General features: G+C 48.1%; 1 protein-coding gene and 1 long non-coding RNA gene across 10 annotated transcripts in view; one reads left to right on the forward strand and one right to left on the reverse strand.

Moving 5' to 3' along the window:
* The window catches only part of LOC139760589 (uncharacterized), a 307,108-nt gene that overhangs the window by 173,984 nt on the left and 110,980 nt on the right, over positions 1-22,144 (forward strand). For 2 of the 9 annotated variants that reach the window (XM_071683954.1, XM_071683959.1), the window contains exon 1: positions 15,770-15,901. The exons of 2 other annotated variants lie outside the window; for them this stretch is intronic. Coding sequence is in view for 1 of the 7 variants with exons in the window: in XM_071683960.1 (XP_071540061.1) it covers positions 16,077-16,097 (21 nt within the window). In the remaining 6 variants the exon portion in view is untranslated. Of the gene's footprint in view, positions 1-15,769; positions 16,098-22,144 lie in introns of those variants that run through there. 5 more of the 9 variants (XM_071683953.1, XM_071683958.1, XM_071683960.1 and 2 more) reach the window with 4 other exon arrangements.
* LOC139760593 (uncharacterized) overlaps positions 1-22,144 on the reverse strand; it is a 99,256-nt gene that overhangs the window by 46,954 nt on the left and 30,158 nt on the right. The gene's annotated exons all lie outside the window — the stretch shown is intronic.

Below are 22,144 nucleotides of genomic sequence, written 5' to 3' on the forward strand. Positions count from 1 at the left end.
CTCGAACAAACGCTTCCCAAGTAATGAAGAAGACCATGTTGTAAACACTGGCCTTGGCCAGGAGGACACTATCGGCGAAGTATAAGGATTGGAAAACAGTGATGGTCAGCTAGTGGGGGGGGGTTCCTTATTGAGGCAATTTACGGCGTTGGAAGGGATCAAAAACACGGAAATTACTTAATGTGGTCAAGAGTACATGTACATGAAGAGCACACGTTTATGAAGTATACGAAGGATGACTTAAAAAGACAATACCAGCGATCTGTGTATGTTGCCGATGTAGACGGCATGTCGTGAGGAAATGGGTAGTGATACAACGTTGAACAGTTACTGTTGGGAAACCACACACTGATGTCACAGGCGAGAATAGACCAGCGAGTGTGTGTGTGTGTGTGTGTGTGTGTGAATCATAAAACTGAGTTTCAAAGACAGGTTCGCTAACACAGACAAACTTAAACATTACAAGATACTAAATGAAGACTTTTTACTCGCCACTTCTACTGAACGGATAGGGGATGGGGGGGGGGGGGGGGTGAAGGGGGAGGAACAAATCCCGTAGATGACGGAGCACAAGTGGTAGCCAGTCAACATTCACACGTCTTCCTTGTGTTGCCCTTCGCCTCGTTCCTTATCAAATCAGGTTTCCTTCTGGTCTGCAATACCCCGTTATTTGGACGAGTCTATCACCTTATCATGACCTGACTTTTCCTCCCAGCACGCTAGATATGACCTTCCCTCGCGGGGCCAGCGGCCAGCACTAACATGACATGACCCATGACCCTCCTCCGTAGGGGGTCGGGCGGGCGCGCCGCCAGCCAGCCTATCTAAACCCGACCTGACTGGCCCTTCCTCCGCGGGGCGCCTGCCTGCCGGCTGCTAGCTGGTTGGCAGGCAGGCAGGCAGGCAGGCAGGCTAGCAAAGCTCCCTCTCTCCCTCCCTCAACCCGGCTGACCACCATCAGTGGGCAGGGAGGAGGAGGAGGAGGTAGCAGCGGGGTGGAGGGTATCGTACCCAGCACCTCGCCCACGCTACCTCGCCTCACTCACCTGGTCCTTGAAGCGACGTCGTAATGAAACCCTCAAACACAACAGACACACGCACCGTTAGAGAAGAGACTTCGTATTTACATAAACCCCTAAGGTAGTGACGACCCTGAGCCATCTTATCTAAACACCATCCTTAACATCCTTTCCGACCCAGTTAATTTCTTTCTCTCTCTCTTATATCTTCTCTCGCTGGTGTTTTCTGGGCGTATATATCTACCACAAGCTACCACAGTCCTGCGGGAGCAGTGGTATAACCACTTCATCGTTACTAGTCCGACGGGTCTATGCTTAAAACAACTTTGTGTAAATAACAACAGATATGGACGGCGCTTCACCAAAACAGTGACCAAATTTCCGGTCCGAAGCCAGTTTCCAGTTTGATAAATATTCCTATTACCATTTTGAAAAAAACAAGCGTCCTGTTGACTTGATACACTACAAAGGTAAACATTCAATTAAATATGATGTATATGGATGCTGCAATTATCAAAAGTACTTTCGCGGAAAAGCGGGAAAATGTTAGTGTACATAATACTAGCTGGCATCTTATGGCCCTCTGGATGTCAACGGCTGATGTGGCGAGCAGCTTTGGCACCTCTATCATCGCCGCTGTCCCGGGTGCAGCTGCTGCTCTCCCGCACTGGTCAGCTATTGCTGCGATTACAGCGGCTGTTTATCTATGTTGAGGTGGTATTGATAGTCGGCGCCGGTGGCGGTTGTTGGCAGGATCACAAGCACGAAGCATCGGGCAACGCTGAAGGGGGAATCTCTCGCGATGGCGGGAAAACGACAACTCTGTTGAGTCGGTGTGGGCAGTTAAACGCTGTCTAGTGTGTTATGGTGCTGTAAATGTTTATACTTAGTCGAGTGTCTATGTGTACAGAAGTGTTTTGTGTTAAGTGTAAACAGCGGTTGGAGGAATGTCCGGAGTAGTACGTCAGCGTGCAATGCCTGCAAGGTCACGGGGAAAGTGATAGCATCGTACATCGGGTCGCCGCGCCACCTCGTCCACCCAATTTCCAGTGTTTAAGGTGAGTTCCCTATTTGAGATAACAAAGTTACTCTTCTCTTTCTCTCTCTTTCGGTAGCGGGTGATGGGCCACCTATTCCGTGAGGTTGTGCTTAAGTTGGAAGGGTGGTGGTCGACGACGTGTTACCAATAGGCCTGGTACTGCTGAAGAACGTTTCCCCGTTGCATCATTCGAAGTGGCTTGATAAGTCACCTCGTACATGAGGTTTAATACCAAGAGGTCAAGCGAGGCAGGCACGAACAGGCACCTAACGGCGAGAGGGCAAGTAAACCCTAAACCCAACCCTCCTCTACCCCCCCTTGAGCACAACGGTACGACCCCTTGAACGCGACGGTACGACCAATGGGCACGACGCGTCGGCGCGATGCATTGGGCAAGACGGCGCGACCCCAATTTTGAGCACAACGGTAAGACCTTTGGGGTACGATAGCCTGTGGCCTTTGACCCGACGATCCTTTAACAGGGTCAGGACCAAAGGCCATAGGCCATCGCACCCAAGGGTCGTACCGTCGTGCTTCAATGGGAAGGGAGGGGGGGGGGGAGAAGTGAGGGGAGATGGGGAGGAAGGTTAAATGAAACACCTCATCTACGAGGAAGACCAAATGGCTCTCAACAACAGTTCAAAATAAAAAAAAAAATGGTCTCGCTTAGAATAACTCACCACTCACCGTGTGTGGGAGGTCTGCACCAGGTGAGTCACTTCCCCCCTCTCTCCTCCCTCCTCTCTCCTCCCTCCCTCCCTAACCTAGTCCTACCACCTACCCCGTCCACTCACTTACCCTACCTTACCCCCCCCACCCCCCTTCCACCTCTCCCTCAGTCACTCTCTGATTGAGTGAAACGTCAGCTGGCCTTCACACACCTCACCACCACCACCACCATCCCGGCTGGCGTCCTGAAACAGTTTTAATTTGGCTCTGTCATCGTTGATGCCTCGTCATGAGCAGCAGCATCGACATCTCCTTTCTCCTCCTCCTCTATCACTATCGTCGCGTGATACCATATGTACCGACCAAAATCGCTATCGCCTTCACCACTCACTCACCATAACCACCGTGTCCGCCCGGAGAATCATCATCTGTTCCATCACCATAACCACTCGTCAACCTATCAATAAAAGTCGTCCTCCTCCCACCTCCTAATCACTATCCTCTCGTCACTATCATCACTATCATCATCACTCTCTTTTCACCCCCACGTAACTGTAATCTGACAAAAACACAAATATCAGGAGAGATAAAAAGCGGCCACACAACAAACTATATCCGTCGTTGTTTACATTATCAGCTGATCATGAGCGACCCAGTCAGCTGATCACGGCGACCCATCAGGTGATCACGGGGACCCATCAGGTGATCATGGCGACCCATCAGGTGATCACGGGGACCCATCAGGTGATCATGGCGACCCATCAGCTGATCACGGCGACCCATCAGGTGATCACGGCGACCCATCAGGTGATCACGGCGACCCATCAGTCGGCTGACCGTGTGGACCCCACCGCCTTAAATCATGAGGTCCCCATCAGCTGATCATGAGGGCCCCCCCCCCCCATCATCGGCAGAGGGCAATCAGGATATCGAATCATCAACATTAACATATAAGGCAGTCCCTCATACAGGCTGAACGAAGCTGTCTGGGAAACGATCGTCAGCGAAAACTAATCTGAAAACTTGACTTATCATCATCCATCATCCAGCTTCTGTATCCCAGCGAGGAACTCCGTACACAGTGGACGGTCGTGTGTTTGGATGAGCCCCACCGGGCACGAAGGCACGACCCTTGAGCGCCACGACGGTACGAGCCTTGAGCGCCACGAAGGTACGACCCTTGAGCGCGACGGCGCGACCCTTCAGCGCGACGGTACGACCCTTGAGCGCCACGACGGCACGACAGCTAAGCTCGAACCTGATCCTTGAGCATCAGGGCAAAATGAAAGGCCATCATAAGACGCAGGGCTCGTACCGTCGTGCTTAAAGGGTTAAAATGAGAGCAACTTAACACTTACTCATTTTAACTAATCATTCGCCATCTATGGCAATAGTCAGCTTATTGAAAATAATAAAAGTACAAAAAAGAAATATACATATATTGATATAATCAGGCATACGTAATTCAACATCAGTGACACTTGTTCATGATTATTACAATACAGGAGCAACGCAATACGGCATCAGATCCTTCTCTCTCTCTCTCTCTCTCTCTCTCTCTCTCTCTCTCTCTCTCTCTCTCTCTCACACACACACACACACACACACACACGAAAGCTCAAAAGAAATTATGGCAAACAAAACCTGATACGTGAACGAGATTATTTGCGTGATATGATTCATATGCTGTTAATAAAGATGGGAGAAAAAGGAGGGAAAGTTATCAGTGCGAATATCAGGTAAAAGGAAAAATGTTTAAGACTATATTTACGTTGGGTGTGGTACAGTGTGACGTGTGTCTGCCTGCCGGCCCTGAAACGCTGGCCTTTGTGCAGCTTCCCAAACTTGATCACCAGTAAAGCAATAATGGCCAGCTGGGGACAATATGGAGGGGTGGTGGTAGGGGGAGTCAGGAGGGCTGTGGGAGGTGGTGGGGTGTGAGGGCTGTGGGAGGTTGTGGGCTGGGAGGGCTATGAGAGGTGGTGGAGTGGGAGGGCTGCGGGAGGTGGTGAGGTGGGTGAGAACAGAGAGGTGGGGATGGTAGAACTATGGCATGTGTTGGGGGTGTGATGAGTATGGGAGGTCGTGAGCACTGGCGCCTCCCCATGTCCTACGCACTTTCCCATGAACCTCATCTTACCAAGACGAGTGGAGCTTCTGAGAATACCTCCAGACTACTGGCTCCTCCAGGCTACTGTCATGCCTGCTACTGTATGTTGTTTCCATATAGGCCAATGATGGTGTTTCACTCGAAATGGATGTAAGGAATGTTCATATATATATATATATATATATATATATATATATATATATATATATATATATATATATATACAAGGACGATAATGTGGCGAAGCTCGAGAATTATGACTGATTTTCCTCTCAGACGAGTGCATTATATAAAGGCCGTGTGTGTGTGTGTGTGTGTGTGTGTGTGTTGAGACGGTGGGGTTTGGAAGGAGGGGGTTGGTGTGGTACGGTGGGGTTGGATGGGTGGGGAGAAGCGAGGAGGGAAATGTCAAAGGCTAAAGATAAAAAAAAAAAGGATCCCCATGACACATCCTATGCTAATTAGCTATGGTGAGACCCCCTTACCTACTGACAGCTCTCCTAAGGCCTCACCAGGAGAGCTAATCACTTGTTGCTCTCTTCCTCGACCCCTCCATCTCCCCCTCCTTACGTGCCCGTCTGTCTGGCCGAAAGAAAAAACAAAACTCTGTTCACTGGAACATGGACAACACCAGCTACCATTTCTCTGATGGCAACTGTGGTCTACTGAAATCCTCTTCCCTCCTGCAAAGAGGCACTCAACCAGAGGCACTCAGGCTCGAGGCACTGTCAGTGTGCAGTGCATGCTGTGCTCCGCATCTCCTCGGCTTAAATCAGGAAAATTAGGCTTCGCACCAGGAGGCTCTCGTCGGCTGCAGAACAACAGACAGTGTCGCTGCCGGGGGTATGCGTGCTCTCACTACCACCAACACTGAGCACTTATTAGTTGGAGACGGACTGGAGCCAGCCAACCAGCCAGACTGTTAACCAGCCAACCAGCCAGACTGTTAACCAGCCAACCAGCCAGACTTAACCATCCAGACTGTTAACCAGCTAACCAGCCAGACTGTTAACCAGCCGACCAGCCAGACTGTTAACCAGGCAGCCAGCCAACAAGCCATACTGTTAGCTAGCCAGCTAGACTGCTAGTTAGCCAGTCGGTTAGCAAGCTGCTACCCAGCTAACCAGACAACAAGCCAGTCGGTTAGCAAGCTGCTACCCAGCTAACCAGACAACAAGCCAGTCTGTTTACTCAGCCAGCTAGCTTGACAGCCAGCCTGCGTGTTAGCCAACTAGCCTGCTCGCCAGCCAGGCTGCAATACAGCCAGCCAGAGGCTCTAACCAGCCGTGATGGACAAGTACCAAGGCTGAGTCTTGGCTGAAGGTGTTTATCTTACGTGTTAGATCCTCGGGGGTGAGTGGGAGAGATGACCTCGTCATGTCTCCCTCTCACACTCTCACACCTCCACTTCTCCTCTCTCCCTCCCTGCGCTGTGGCAAAATCTCCTCGTAGGTATTCGTAGTTAGGAAATCTCTCTCTCTCTCTCTCTCTCTCTCTCTCTCTCTCTCTCTCTCTCTCTCTCTCTCTCACCGCCAAGTCTGACGAAGTGCAGTTCAGGGCGTGTACGTGCGACAAGTTATATCTTATCTCCCTCGTCTATCGTGAAAGAACCGACTGCATGAAACACGGCGGCGGTTATCTGCCATGCGAGGACGAAAGTTGCCATGGGTGGCAACGATGCCTTCCACGACGTAACGCGCACACACACACACACACACACACACACACACACACACACACACACACACAGGGCAAAACGAGTGTGAAAACTCTCTCCCTGTAACAAACGATGTATGGTAGTCACACACACACTCAAAGCAGATGAGGGGAAGATCTTTTCTCGCCCTGCTTTACTGTCTTAAAAGATAAACCGGACGCGAGCAAGAAATACTTAGAATTTTATTAGTGAGTTTACACAGACCTTGTGACGTGTTTGACCCGTATGGTAAGAGGAATCTGGCCGCATACCAGTATACTGGTGCACTAGTATACGAGTATACTGTTACGTACCGGTGAATCTTTCAGTATCTCTATACTGTCATCACTCAGTCTTCGGTGTCAACCTTCAGAAAAAAAAAAAAAAAACGTTTTCGATAAATTCTTTCGACTTGAAAATGGTTTTACAACAATTCTGAATCCATTCTGTCACCACGGAGGTCATCACAATGTAAAATAACGTTTATGAATACCTCGTTCTCCCTCATGATGAGCGTCCCGTTTTTTTTTTTTTTTTTTTAACATATCGTCAGCTGTTGGGGTTCCCCCAGCTGACTCGATCCCTCTTTGTTTACCGGCCATCAGCTGTTTAGGATCGCCCAACTGACGCGAGTCCCCGGTGACGCACATGAGTTACATTTGACGTTCTGTCGTGTTTTATTTTATTTTTTTCACAAGTCTGTGAGGTTGTGATGGCGTGGCTCGGTCGCATGTGTGTATAGGGGCACACACACCTCTGGGAATTAAATTCTAATACAAAACAAAAGAATGTGTGCAGTAGATACTAATGTGATGAGGTACGTGAGTCTGAAGTATATAACCCCCCCAAACACGCATCACAAGCACAGCTGTGCCAGAGATTTACGTGGGTCTGCGAGGCGCATTGCTTGCAGGCATCTCTGGCATGTCTGAGCCACAACACGCACAACAAACAACCAGTCTCTCTCTCTCTCTCTCTCTCACACAATCATAAACTCTCGCAAGGGTCAAATAAACTCCTTTTGCTCTAACTCAAAGATTCAAGAAATTCCTCACCACTGCCCCCTATAGTTGAACATTCCTTCCCGCCGTGTACAATATTCTTTCCTATGCCTTTCTCTTTCTCTTGAAGACGGAGACGTGGTGATGGGAAACACGTTACCTTGTGAAGGAAATTCTCGGGGAGGATCTATAGCTCTACTTCTGACTATGGCGGTTCGACTGGGTATATCACAGTCTGGTTATCTTTTCATTTCGTTTAATGTGGCAGGCCGCGCTTTTCCCGTCGTGCCTAGACAGAGTCGGGAACAGACGACAGAAAGACGGTACCATTCCATCACCTGCGACGGGATGTACCCATAATGCTTGGTGGGCGTGGCGATCTATTCCCCCTCAGCTGCCCATACCTGCATTACGTGGTCATCGGGTCTTGGGGCTCATCTGGGACTGACTTCGACCACGTGTAAAGTCTTCTGTTACATGTTTCTGTAGCTGTTCGGCACAGCTTTTCCCATTCGTCCCTGTCGGAAGAGAGAGAGAGAGAGAGAGAGAGAGAGAGAGAGAGAGAGAGAGAGAGAGAGAGAGAGAGAGAGAGAGAGAGAGAGAGAGAGAGGGAGTTGCCTTTAATAAGTCAGTCGCCGGGAGGAGGGAAGTGAGTTTCAAGTGTACACAGTGTCAATTAGGAGTGGCTGAACCCTAGGTGAGGGGGAGACGAGACGCCTTTTGGGACGGCGGCACCCAGGATGCGACAGGAGCTCTCCTGGCTGTTCCCATAAGATATGAGGAGGAGGAGGAGGAGGGTTAGGGCGTCGCTGAAAGACATGAGGAAGCGGAAGATTCAAGTGTTGCTAAAACACATGAGGAGGAGGATTCAGGTGTTGCTTAAAAGATGTGAGAAGGAGGAGGAGGAGGAGGAGGAGGAGGAGGAGGAGGAGGAGGAGGATCATTCTGAGAGTAATCTTTTCCTCCTGAATTCGCCAAAACAGGCGATATTTGGGTTTCTTTGAACCCCCTCTCACCCGCGCAATACTCTTGAGAATTCCTCCGAACTCGCCCAGAAAACGCCGCAATCTACATGAGCTGCGAGTGAGCGCTCAGTAGTGTGTAGACCGTCCCTGTCTTTAACACACAGGATACGGTCGCTCCCGAAGTCGCTTATCGCTAGTATGAAATGTGGTAGATCCTTGACACGTAAAGTGCACAGAGACATTCAAATACTTTTAAAACTTTAGATACTTTTTATATAATAATAATAATAATAATAATAATAATAATAATAATAATAATGATTATTATTATTATTATTATTATTATTATTATTATTATTATCATTATCAGTATTATAATTATCATTATTCATTATCATCATGATTGTTAATACTGTCATAATTATCATGATTACCATTATTATTATCATTATTATTATTATTATTATTATTATTATTATTATTATCATTATTATTATTATTATCATTATTATTATGATTATCATAAACTTTATAAAGGCTGTTTGATGAGACATTATGATCAGGAATCTGGGTCTATTTGCGTGTATTACACAGATAATCAGGATCCTTGAATCTATTTGTAAGAATAAGTCCCATTTAAATAAGGATATTGGGTCTTAGTAATACATCCATTATAACCAAGATAATAAACCCAATGTAATCAAAATATTGAGTCTAATTGTAAATATTATAACCAATATAATCATGATTTATTTCATTCAAGAGGAAATTTGGGTAATATTGCATTTTCTACGATTATGTTCCAAATTCTGATAATACATCTTATATCATTCCCTTTTTCAGATAATTTCTGTTTTCCGTTTATCTTCCATCTTCCGTTAATATATTCTCCTTTCATTTCCTTCTCTCTTCAGACGATATTCTTTGGTCACCCATTTTCTCCTCATCTCTGAACATGTTCTTCATATCTCGTATCCTGATAATAATATTCGACGTTTTCTTCCCTTTCTGATGTATTTTCATTCTTCGTTTTCCTTCCACTTCTTATACCATTTTCAGTCCTCGTTTTCTTCCTGCTCCTGCTAATATGTTCTTGACTCTTCGTCGTTTAACTTCATTGATCGTCCATTAACGACTGTTGTTCTCTGGTTTCCGCAGGTGAGTTGTGTGGCGCTGTTACACACGCCTGTGTTGGCGCTCCCCCTGAGGAAGGTAGGGTCTCCAGTGATGAACATTAGCAGCTGAATTTCCCTCTTGAATTAGTATGTTATTTTCTGCTGCATGTAATATCTAAGGAGAAATTTGATTTCCTCAATGCTTTATCTCTACCCTCTCTCTCTCTCTCTCTCTCTCTCTCTCTCTCTCTCTCTCTCTCTCTCTCTCTCTCTCTCTCTCTCTCTCTCTCTCTCTCAGCCGTTCCTCCTGACCTCATTTACCGTGTCTTCCTTCTTCACCGCATACAGTTCCTCAGCCTCTTCCTCTTCTTCCTCCTCCTCTTTCTCCTGAAGTCGTCAGCCAACCACATCCCCTCCACCTCCCTCCTCTTCCACTCCCACTACCTCCCCAACACTTGATTCTATTCCCCCTTTTCCTCCCTGGACTCCTGATGCATTATTTCCTCCCCCAATCTATCCCTTCCCCCCCTTTCCTCACCTGGCCATCTTCATGGCTTCAACCTCCTCTTCCCCCTCCCCCCAAGCAGGTGTTGCTAAACCCCCACCCCCACACACCCACCGAACCCCCTCCACCAATATCAACCTGGCAACCTCAGGGTTGATGAAGGTGGGAGAATCTCTTCACTTCCGCATTGGTTACTTAATTAGTAGTGGGAATCAACCGGTGTAGACCATCCCCTCCCCTTATCCTCTCTCTCTCTCTCTCTCTCTCTCTCTCTCTCTCTCTCTCTTTCTCTGATATCCTCCAGGGCTCATTAATCAGCCGACGCGTGAACACGCCCTCAGTAATCCAAGTAAGTGCGTTCAGTTTGATTATATTTTTTCCCCATGAACGCCCTTCCTCCGTTTTCTGCTTTCATTACCAAAGAAGACGGGTGGAACATTGCTTTCTTTCCGTCATATATATATATATATATATATATATATATATATATATCTTTTTTCTTTCGTACTATTCGCCATTTCCCGCGTTAGCGAGGTAGCGTTAAGAACAGAGGACTGGGCCTTTGAGGGAATATCCTCACCTGGCCCCTTTCTCTGTTCCTTCTTTTGGAAAATTGAAAAAAAAACGAGAGGGGAGGATTTCCAGCCCCCCGCTCCCTCCCCTTTTAGTCGCCTTCTACGACACGCAGGGAATATGTGGGAAGTATTCTTTCTCCCCTATCCCCAGGGATAATATATATATATATATATATATATATATATATATATATATATATATATATATATATATATATATATATATATATATATTTCAGGATGTAGCCCTGTTTGCTGATTCGACCTCCTCCGTAAAGTAATCTAAGGGAACCCCCTACCCTTACTCCCCCTTACTACCCTTAACCTAGGCACCTAAAGTGACCCTGGTCCAGCGAGGGAACCCTGGCTCACCTGGCTGGCTTCAGGGCTACATCGTCCCCGTGATCCCTCGAGTTAATGGAGGCGTCCAAGAAGCTGTTCAGGCCAGGTGACCCGGATGGATGGATGGATGGATGATAACCAGGGGATAGGAAGATGAGAGGGGGGAGGGGGGAAGAAGGATAGGAGGAGAGAAAGGAGTGGAGGAAAGAAGTCAAAGGACAGTAGAGGGGTGAGGAAGGATACTGGGGCGATGATGGAAGAGGAAAGAAGAGGAGTGGTAGGAGGAGGAGGAGACGCGGGAGTGGGAAAACGGACGAAAACCAAGGAAGAGGACAGAGCGGTAGTAAATAAGGGAGGAGGGAAGAAAGATAAAGGAGGGGGAGAAAGAAAGAATGATACACAAAGAGAGAGGGAGAGGGAGAGAGTATCTAGGGAAAAGAAAAGTGGGTAGCTGAAAAAAGGAAGGAGGGAAGGAAAGGAAAGGGAGAAAGATGGGTAAAACAAAGTAAGAGAGAGAGAGAGAGAGAGAGAGAGAGAGAGAGAGAGAGAGAGAGAGAGAGAGAGAGAGAGAGAGAGAGAGAGAGAGATGGGGTGTATCTGGACATCACCTCCTGAAATCCTCGCACGGCTGGTTAAGGCTGTACCCCAGACGTTGCCGTACTCAGTTCGCGATACAGGTGTTACCGGACTCCGGCCGCATGTGCTTGATTAAACCGCAAGTGGGATGGAGCGTCACCTCTGGTGAGGCTGCTGTCAATCGCTGATTGACGGAAAGAAGTACAGTCTCCTCGAGGATCTTCTCGCTCCGAAGGGGTCCATCATTTCCCTCCGCCTGCTTGGAGTGCAGCCTATTAAACTACAGGAGCCCTATAAAAAGGGTCCTGAAGCTGGGTAATAATAATAATAATAATAATAATAATAATAATGATAATAAACGATAATAATTATTTATGAAACTGAGTTACTGGGAATATTCTACTTCATGAACACCAAAGAAAAAGTTGCCGTTTAGGAAGCACAATTTCGTCTCCCAGCATCGTTACAATGTCAGATGTTAAGACATGGAAATACCTGAAGCGATGTGTGATGCATTTCTTTTCTCAAGTAGTCATGGTCAACGCTGTTGGATCCGCTGCTTTGGACGTTTTACTGAAGATCTTGTTGGTGAAGAGACTCTTGTGTTGATGTTAGCTCTTGTTGGTGAAGAGTCTCTTGTGTTGATGTGTGTAGATGACAGAGGGCGTTAAGGATAGCCAGAATCTGGGAAGGAAGACATTCCGTTCTTGATATGTGCCTCTTGATTCGCTGTTGCTGTCACTGCTGCTTGTGGTGGTGTTCGGAGCTCATGTTCCCAGTTAATTCTGCTAACTCGCACTCCACTGTCGCTCGTGTTCTCTGAAAACTGGCAGCAGAACTGTCATGGGTCTAAGACCTTCTACCGTTGTGGAGTCTGCTTCCCGTTTCCTGTAAGGGGCTCTGCTTTCCATTTCCTGTTGTGGGTTCTGCTCCCCGTTTACCGTTGTGGGTTCCCCTTCCCGTTGCGTCGTTATTGGGAGCCTAAGTCAAGTTCTAGATCGTCACCCCCCCCCCATGTCGTTTGTTGTAGTGGAGGGGGGGGGGGGGGGGGGAGGCAGTAACCCAAGCCTTCGGCGATCATCTCGGGCTCGTGGTGGGGCCATGACCCCGCCTGGCCGGTTAAGGGGAAGGAGGGGGTAGGTAATGACCAGTGGTGGTGGTGGTGGTGAGGGGCCGGGGATGGTGGGGGGGAGGTGGAGACGACCCCCGTACCTACCCCCTAAGGGGAAGGACACGAGTTCGTCGTCCAACACCCCCCCCCCCCCTCCCCTTTCTCCCCCATACCACCTCGATAATCACAGTGGCCGGGAAGGCGGGAGGAGAGACTGAAGGGGAAAGGGAAGATTAAAAGGCTGTGGAAGGAGAGAACGGGAAGTGGAGGAGGAAATGCACGTCAAGGAAGATGAGGTGGCGGGGATGAAACTGAGGAGCAGTAATGGTGTAGGGGCAGTACGTGAGTGACTCAGGTAACAGGAAAGCCTGATGGTCTATGATAAGGTCATCCCCTGGAAGATAGTAACAGATAACCAAACTCGTAATCTGTATAAAGGGAGACAAGAAGGCTCCTCTCCCTACCTTCCACTATAGATGGAGAGGGGACAGAAAAGCCGAATGCTCCTTCGCTTGGAAGAAAGTAAGCAAAGGAGTTAAGGGAAACCAAAGGAGTTGAGAATGAAGGCAAAAAGGGATCGGGAACTAAGTGGGAACTAATCTTTGGACTTATAACAGCAATTAAACTTCAGGTCAACTTCAATAACGTCTAACGCAAAATGCTCGGCAGGAGGCAAACGCACCCCACTTCACCCCTCGTGGGTGTGTTGCTGGCCTCCACGCCAGTCAACAACTCAAAAGGTCACTAAACCAGAACCTGTACTACACGTCAGGTTATATACGTCACATGGAAGCTATTCTTGTCTACCGTCCTGATGAGGACTACGTCCGTGCCTGCCTCACACAGATGTCAGGGTTGTAGACTATAACGTGAGAGAGAGAGAGAGAGAGAGAGAGAGAGAGAGAGAGAGAGAGAGAGAGAGAGAGAGAGAGAGAGAGAGAGAGAGAGAATGGAACTTTCTTCTTTTTTTCCTACTGGAGGCTCTTTGTTAGCTCTGAAGGTTTTATAAAGAGCAAATTCTGCGCCTCACTTCTGATACCATTCCGATGTTGACAAGAGAAAAAAAACTATCATACATATCTCCCATCTGAGACAATCAGTAGCCCGTTTTCCACAAGTAGAGACTGCTAAGCAACCCCGTTTTCTGTGAGAGAGACGACCCAGACAATCTTGCGTGACAACACGAGGAAATAACCTTGAACAACGATCACCAGATATTACTGCATCGTCAGATGTTTCTTTCAAGTATACCGTCGGATAACCTTCAATAAGAATACCACGCCAACCTTGCCTCTGTGTGTGTGTGTGTGTGTGTGTGTGTGTGAGTGTGATTCAGCACGGAACAGTACAATGGCAGGTCGAGTGTAAGTAGGTGAAGCGAAGGGGAATTATTATGAGAAATACCACGCTTGCTGGTAATGCGTCCGTGGAGAAGGTTTCCTGACAGACAGAAAAAGGAGACGACATTAGGCCTGCGTGTGTGAGTGAGGCCACTCACGGCGTCCCTAGCAGTGTACACTTTGGTCCCGCGCAGATTTGAAGAAAAGAAAAAAATGAATTACCAATTCTGAAGAAGGATGTCTGTCATGTTCAATCCCGTGTTGTGGATGATACAGATATCCCCCAGAAGTCCACCCAGTCACTGAAGCGTTTCGGACCACACAGCTACCGACAACCGGTACTCCTACATCAGGTACGAACGTTAGCTGACTTAACGTCGCGTATCGAAAATGTAGAATTTCTTTTTCTTCTAACGAGTCAGCGAACGACAATGACTTAACGAACTGGACGTAACAGTATAGGATGAAAGAAGAAAAAAGAGATGTGTCTCTCCAGGGCAGGCAGCGGCGGCGCCCCTCACTACGTTGGGGAGGTTATTCCAGGAAAAAGATTTCAAAGACGCTTACATCACCTCCTTCCACGAACGACACTCCAGGGATATGAAAAGGGGGAGGAACCTCCAGCTGTCTAAAGATGTAGAGAACAGAGAAAAATTTCTCTGCGAAACTAATAATTCCTTATATATATATATATATATATATATATATATATATATATATATATATATATATATATATATATATATATCCATTTATTTACAATTACGCCAAGGCCTCTTTCTCAGAAAGAGCCCTGGCGTTACCCAGGACACCTTTCCACAGGCTCCTGCTGACGAAAACTGCGCTACATCCAGGAGCAGAGAATGCTAGGTTGAGAAATATGGAGAGGAAAGAAAAAGAAATTATGGGAGACATTAATCATCACATTTACGGCATCAACTTTCGCAGTAAATCTTCGTTATATATTTTTTACTTGAGGCAGTAAATATTCCCCCCTTCACTTCCTTATTTCCCCCTAACATAGGGAGCACCCTCATCTCATTTCCTTTTCCCGTCCTCCGCTCCCCCCGTTTTCTGTCTCCCGTCATCCGCTGGCCACGTCTGCGACAGTGCCAAGATGAAGGGAAGACCTGCGATGTGAGGAGGTACTTCCGCATAGCAGGTTGAGGAGGGCGGGCCGGTTCCTCTGAACCACCCTCGCACCTCATGTTGCATCGAGGGGAGACATTCCACAGTAGCGGGGTGGGTTGGGAAGTGTGTGTGTGTGTTCCGAGGGGAGCAAACGAGAGGGGAGGAGGAAGAAGAGGAAGAGGAGGAGGAGGAGGAGGAGAAAGAGAAATTAATATGTGACACCATCACATCACCAACAAGGATGGGAAAATAGATCTAAAACACTGAAAGGCTTCCCCCCCACACACTTCCCCCTCCTCCTCCTCCTCCTCCTCCCCGACTCCATTTGTAAGATCATGACGCATGCGCCATCACCTGATCTCCTCATGTAAACAAACAACCCCTCCTCCCCTCCCTCCTCCCCACAGTGTGCGTGTACCCCACCTCGACCCCGATGACATCACGGGCAAAGCATCGACGCTGCATAACCGCGCGATATGCCAAGGTATGAAGCGACGAGCTGAGTGCGAGTGCATTAGCTTACGCCGGGAGGGATGAGAAATTAAGGACGGTGTGGGGTGGGAAGATATTTGGCTAACTGGCCACCCGCTCTAAGATGTGATGCCGGTTGCCCTCTAGAGCAGCGGCGCGGCCAACCAGAGGCGAGAGTCGAACGTGGGTGTGTGGGCGAAGCGGTGTGTGTGCTGCTGCTGCTGCTCTTGGAACTGGTAGTGGTACAAGTGGTGTTCGTCGGGTTGGTGGGCTCCCATGGCAGCCTCAAACCTATATAACACTTTGTACGGAAATTAGAAAAAAAAAAGTATAGGAAAAAAAAAAATATGTGAGAAATTGGCCGTTGTGGCATTTGAACTGTGTTTTGATCGGCAGTCTATAGCAAGGAAAATGGTGAATTCTTCCACTATCGTAAGTACATTTTGAGGGACAGTTGGTTTGATCAAAGACTTCCCGTATCGTGTTATCTAGTTTGACCCACGTGTCACCTCAGATAACACAAAGGATTATACTGTGAAGGGGCAAAACACACACACGTAAGACAAGGGCGAGGAGGATGTGTTACAACAGGAAAATTTCGCACTTGTCCACGCATGTTACTGATTGTAAGAGACAAGAAGATGCGATGTGTCGCACACTTTTGTCCGTCGTCATTACAGGTGGGAGGAAGAAAGGGGAGGGAGGTGGGAGGGAATGACGAAAGTGAAAGAACAAGACGAGGAGAATGAAACAAGAGGGGCAAAGAAAGTGACATACCTCAGGCAAGTGTCTTATCGGGACTCCACCCAATGCAGACCCAAATATAGCCTAGCCTTCGGGTGGGTGTGTGTGTGTGTGTGTGTGTGTGTGTGTGTGTGTTATCATGAGTCTATAAATTTTTACTGTTAGTCTTCACGAGTGTCCCTTTGAGATGAGATGTGTGTGTGTGTGTGTGTGTGTGTGTGTGTGTGTGTGGAGAGAGAGAGAGAGAGAGAGAGAGAGAGAGAGAGAGAGAGAGAGAGAGAGAGAGAGAGAGAGAGAGAGAGAGAGCCACGTCGACACGCTGAGTTCTCTCTGTACCACTGTTGAGAGAAGAGAAAGAAATGATTAATGCAACTTGTTTTTTCAAATGACGTGTGTGTGTGTGTGTGTGTGTGTGTGTGTGTGTGTGTGTGTGTGTGTGTGTGTGTGTGTATGTGTGTGTGTAGTTTGACCACGAATGCCAACCGTGGGGCCCGGAGATCTTTTTAAACCCAATGCGTTTGTGGTTATTTAACCACTCTGGCAGACTGGTCATACGCCACCACACCACGCCAGACGGTCGGTCGTTTCAAAATTAGCCCGGGTTTTTGAACCCGTCAAGAAAAATGGTTGAGTGTGATTAACGACCGAATCATGAGAAGCTGTTATTAACAGTGGTCAATTTACCTCAGCAACCCGTCGATCACGTGTTCCAACGTAACCTAACACTTGTTACCTTTACGTAACCTATTCTAACCCATCCCCTTTACAAGTTATCGTAAACATGATCAAGTGGAGACCACGAAGGATAGATGGCGGTAGGATACACACACACACACACACACACACACACACACACACACACACACACACACCTCTTAAAGTGTCACCAGACAGATAGGGGGGATACGATAATGAGACCACATCACTAGGCATCAACATGCAGAAGAGAGCTGCAAATAGATAAAGTGTACACAACAGAGATAAAGTACATGGGGGCGGAGGGGGAGCAAAATTAATAACAACAATAAGTAAATTCATTTTTGACGCCATACGGAAAAAAAAATTAATAGTGTCGCTTAAAGTGCCCTTGGGTACGACTGTAGGACCCTTGGGTGAGCAGGATTTCCTGGCCTGATATGATCCCTTCGTGGGGAAGCTCATCAAAGACCAGGCCATCCATCTTACCAGAGGGTCGTACCGTCGTGTTCACCAGTCGCGCCGTCGTGCTCGAGGCTTGTGCCGTCGCGCTCAAGGGCAGTCGCACCGACGCGCCGTTGCTGACGACACAGGGCTGACGCAACAGTGTCTCACGGGGAAACAAATAATTACGCAAGAGCAGCGGGTGGGGTGAGGTGTGGGTTGGTGTGGATGCCTGCCATCACCCGCAAAGAGCGATAGTGGGAACAGCGACTGGCTCATCCTATCGAAGATCACGTTGTTACGTGGTAAGCCATATCACTGTGGCAACACCTCCCTTAATGGCATCTGTGCAGTCCTCTTAACCGACGACAGAAGATATCACAGAATACTTGACATAACTCGTATAGCAGAAGGCCTCACTGGTTACAGAATAAGTTACATGACCTGTAATGCGGTAGGCCAGACCGGGTACAAAAGACGTTACATGACCTTTATATATATATACGTCATCATACGATACAAAATCGAGAGCCAAGTGTTACTGTAGGTCAGCAGAGTGTCTAAGTAATGATCCATAACTCGAAGCTGACAGAACACGACGGTACGACCCTCGAGTGCGATGACCTCAGATCTATTCCTTACGGTAAGGTCGACAACCAGGCCATCCTACCCAAGGGTAGCCACGTTGTGTGGTGAGAGGTGTCTATGATGCGATGGATCTGCGAAGGTTACATGAGAGTCCAGGAACCATCGACAAGGTAAACTCCACACTACAGGAGTATTTAACATTGATAAACACGCAATCAAACCAATACAAGAATGATATGAATGAAAAATACAACATTAAAGAGAAAAAGACTTTCAAACTAGATGGGAGTTAGAGAGGGAGGGTGAAGACTGGGATACATATGGACAGGATGGACGATGGAGAGGGAAGGAGGGGGAGAGAGACAGACAGACAGTAGCAGGGAACTTCACAAGGTTAGGGGGCTGACGGTGGCTCGTGTGAACCGACCCTACCGATGTTTGGGAAGCAGCCGCAGTACTCAAGGCTAACGCTAACTGCTTCACTTCCTGCAGTACTGTGTAAGCTGATACGGCCAGGGCTGACGGGGGTGAGGGAGGGAGACAGACAGACTCGGTACCAACATACATCCAGTGGAAACAGGAGGAGGAGGAGGGTCCTCAAAGACCAGACCATGACGAGGGGAAACGTTGGCAGTAAAAGACGGTGGAAACAGGGAGGAGTTGGGAGGAAGGGAGGGGTGGAGGGTAAGAGGTCAAGAGGGAGGGCAAGAAGGGAAGGGAAGGGAGGCATGATGACAGTGTCCGAATCATTTTACAACTCGGTCTTACCATATGGAGGGCGGTGAGAATCTTCGTCTCTTTTTTTCTCTCTCTCCTCACCGGCTGTGGAGTGTGTACCCAGCGTCTTGCCTCCAGCTGGGGAGGAGGAGACACCGAGATTACTGGTTACGATGTGGGAAGATGGCAAGTGGAAATGTTCTATGGGGTGTCGAGGGGACGGGGAGAGGAGGGCAGGGGCGGGGGGAGAGGTGTTTAGTGAAGGAGGGAGGGGAGGGGAGGGGGAGGGATCAATTTTCCGTGGGTGTTCCACGGTAAACCGGTTGTCAGCGATAGGTGGCTATGGACGGCTAGAAAAGGGACACCACGATGACGGGTGAGAGAGAGAGAGAGAGAGAGAGAGAGAGAGAGAGAGAGAGAGAGAGAGAGAGGTGGAGGTAGCGCATTTGACGTAATGAACAGCCTTGTAAGCAACCCCATAGACCCCTAAAGGTTGGGTGTAGCCCCAAGAGCTTCGTCGTAGAGATGAGTACCAGCTTCGTCCCAAGGTCAGTTGACCCCAAGGCCCTGTTCTAGGGTGCCTAAACCTTATTTCAAGGTCTCCTTGTGTTTTTTTTTTCTTCCTCTTTTCTTCACGGTCGGTTAGCACAAGGACCGTGATGCCTCGTTGTCTTGTTCCGGGATGTCCTTAATCCCGTCCTTAGCTGGATTGGGTAGTCCCTAAGTCCACTCCCAGAGATTTGACAGTAACCCGTCTTACCACTACTGGTTACAGTCCCCGATGCCCTGCCTTTGTTTTAGGGGTTTTAAAGGCCTCGTATCTTGGATGGCATCACGGGGTGAGGCAGCCTCCTCTCTCGCCAGTTTACCCGCCCAATCTAGGTGGAGGTAAGCCTTGTTACAGACGTCACTAGCCTGAGTAGCCCATCAGTGTACCCGACAGCCACGTCGTACAGCCTTGAGAGGAAGCTCTTGTGTTGTAGCCTCACGTAGGCCTGAGAGTCTTCCTGACGAAGAGCTCTCACAGTTCCACCGTTGCAGTGTTCGCCAGCCCCAGGTCTCGAACATCAGGTAGCCCGCCTGTTGTTCTATATAGCCTTGGGGGAAGCCCCTTCCTTACATCACCAGCTTCCGGAAGCCAGTCTTTCTACTCCTCCTCCGCTGCTCCAGTGGCTATACACAGTCACGTAGTCCTCCTCCTGCTCGTTAGTTTATCAAGCAGTTAAGATACTCAGCCACTAAGCTGGTGCCAATGGTGAGGACCTCCTCTGCCATCGGATGCAGAAGACTGGTAATAGAGGTGTTTGTCCAAATAATCATCGTCTGAATTATCACCCAGGTTATCACTGCTGTTAATCAGTGAAGTTAATTAGAACCGGGAGACGAAATGGTCATTATGAAGCGGTCCCACACGCAATTACACGTCAGTGCACTAACGAAACAATGTGAAATGATCCGGGTCGTCTGTGGGGCTAATGAGAAGACCATTTTCGATCAGGTATATGTTATCAATGAATGCCCCAGGGGTTGGGGGAGGGGATTCTTTTTTCAACGAGAAAGTGTCTGAAAAGAAATGATTGCGGTTTGCAATTAGTCACCTGGATAACTTCCGTGTGAATAGAGCGAAGTTCTGCTTATATAGAGTTGACCCGCGAAATGCAAATATATGTATTCATTGATTTATTTTCTTATCTTAATGAGTCGAAAGTGAAGTGAAAGTGGAAAACTACATGTCTAAATCTTTGATGATATATATTTTCTATTTTAACGTAATATTCCTTTTTTTTTCTTTAAATATCAACTCCTGATTTTCCTTTCAAAATGAATTCCCGTTAGTTTGTTCATTAACTTCACGTCAGCCGAGTCGTGTTTGTTGATCACCCCTGAGGCAGGACGAGACTGGAGGGGCGTGACTTCGAGATTAAGCCGCTGCAGGCGTAATCGATCCGTCACCTGGTGATGTACTGATAAGACGACGCAATACAAGATAAGCCAGATTGTCCAGCTGAATTCCCCTGCGACCCCACAACTGGTGTCCTCTGGCCCTCTCCACCTAAGCCTATTATCTCTATCCCTTACTCCCAAAGTGTCGGTGCCTCTATCCCTGCCTGGCCTAGCAGCCATCCCGTCCCCTATCCCCCAGTGTCACTACCCTCCCACCAACCACACATGGCCTGCTACCCCTCGCTACCGTCACCACAACCGCCATCACCCCAGCAACCACAGGTCCATATGGCCTTTGGCTTCTCCTCTACGTCCCCCTCGGCCGTGTCTTGGCCGTCCCCTCGGCCGTGTCTTGGCCGATCCCTCGGCCCTGTCTTGGCCGAAACCCCCGTGATAGGGAGCTTCCGTGGGAACCACAGCAGCCATAACAGACGACAGACTGGTCGTTTGGTTCATGTTCTACAAGTGGCTGGTTGGGAGGCTACCAGTGACTGGTTGCTGGGCTACCAGTGACTGGTTGGTGGCCTACCAGTGACTGGTTAGTAGGCTACCAGTGACTGGTTGGTGGCCTACCAGTGACTGGTTGGTGGGCTACCAGTGACTGTCCGGAGTGCTGGTAGTGAGGACTGAAGGCTGCGTATACGAAGTGGAGGGTGTTGGGAAGCTTGTTCTGTCTGCCTCACTGAGAGAGAGAGAGAGAGAGAGAGAGAGAGAGAGAGAGAGAGAGAGAGAGAGAGAGAGAGAGAGAGAGTCTGGACTTGATTAGAGGGTCGGGGATAGGAGGATAGAAGGAGAGAGGACAGGGGGAGAAGAGGGTAGGGAATGAGGGAGGGGGAGGGATTTCGAGGGAGGGACTGGGAGAGGGACGACTGTTCCTTTTGATCAACACGGAGGAAAAAGATGAGGAAAATCATTCACTGTCGAAGAAATTTGATCTCGATCTCAATAGAAGCAACTTGCCCTACCACTGAATCTGATACGATACCTGTCTATAAACATCTCTTTATCAATCCAGGCATATAGGCATATTCAGTATCTAAAGATATCAGTATTACTGATAAAATAACACAACTGATATCTTTTCTTCACCAAAGACGAACAGATATCCTCATCAAGGAAGCCTGCTGGACCCTCTGTGAGGGAAAATAAAAGATGAAGCATACAAGAAAAGGCAGAAGAAATAGAGCGAAATAGAGGAAAAAAAGGAGAAAAATCAATGTAATTTTGAGGAGGTGGAAAAGAAAGTAATTGCGTTAATGTAAGAATATAATAATTAGGTTACTTAAGGCACACTAGCCTGGCTGTAAGAAATGTTGGTACAGAACGATAAGACATGACGTATACTG

The sequence above is a fragment of the Panulirus ornatus genome, chromosome 37 (genome assembly GCF_036320965.1).
Source record: "Panulirus ornatus isolate Po-2019 chromosome 37, ASM3632096v1, whole genome shotgun sequence".
NCBI lineage: Eukaryota > Metazoa > Arthropoda > Malacostraca > Decapoda > Palinuridae > Panulirus > Panulirus ornatus.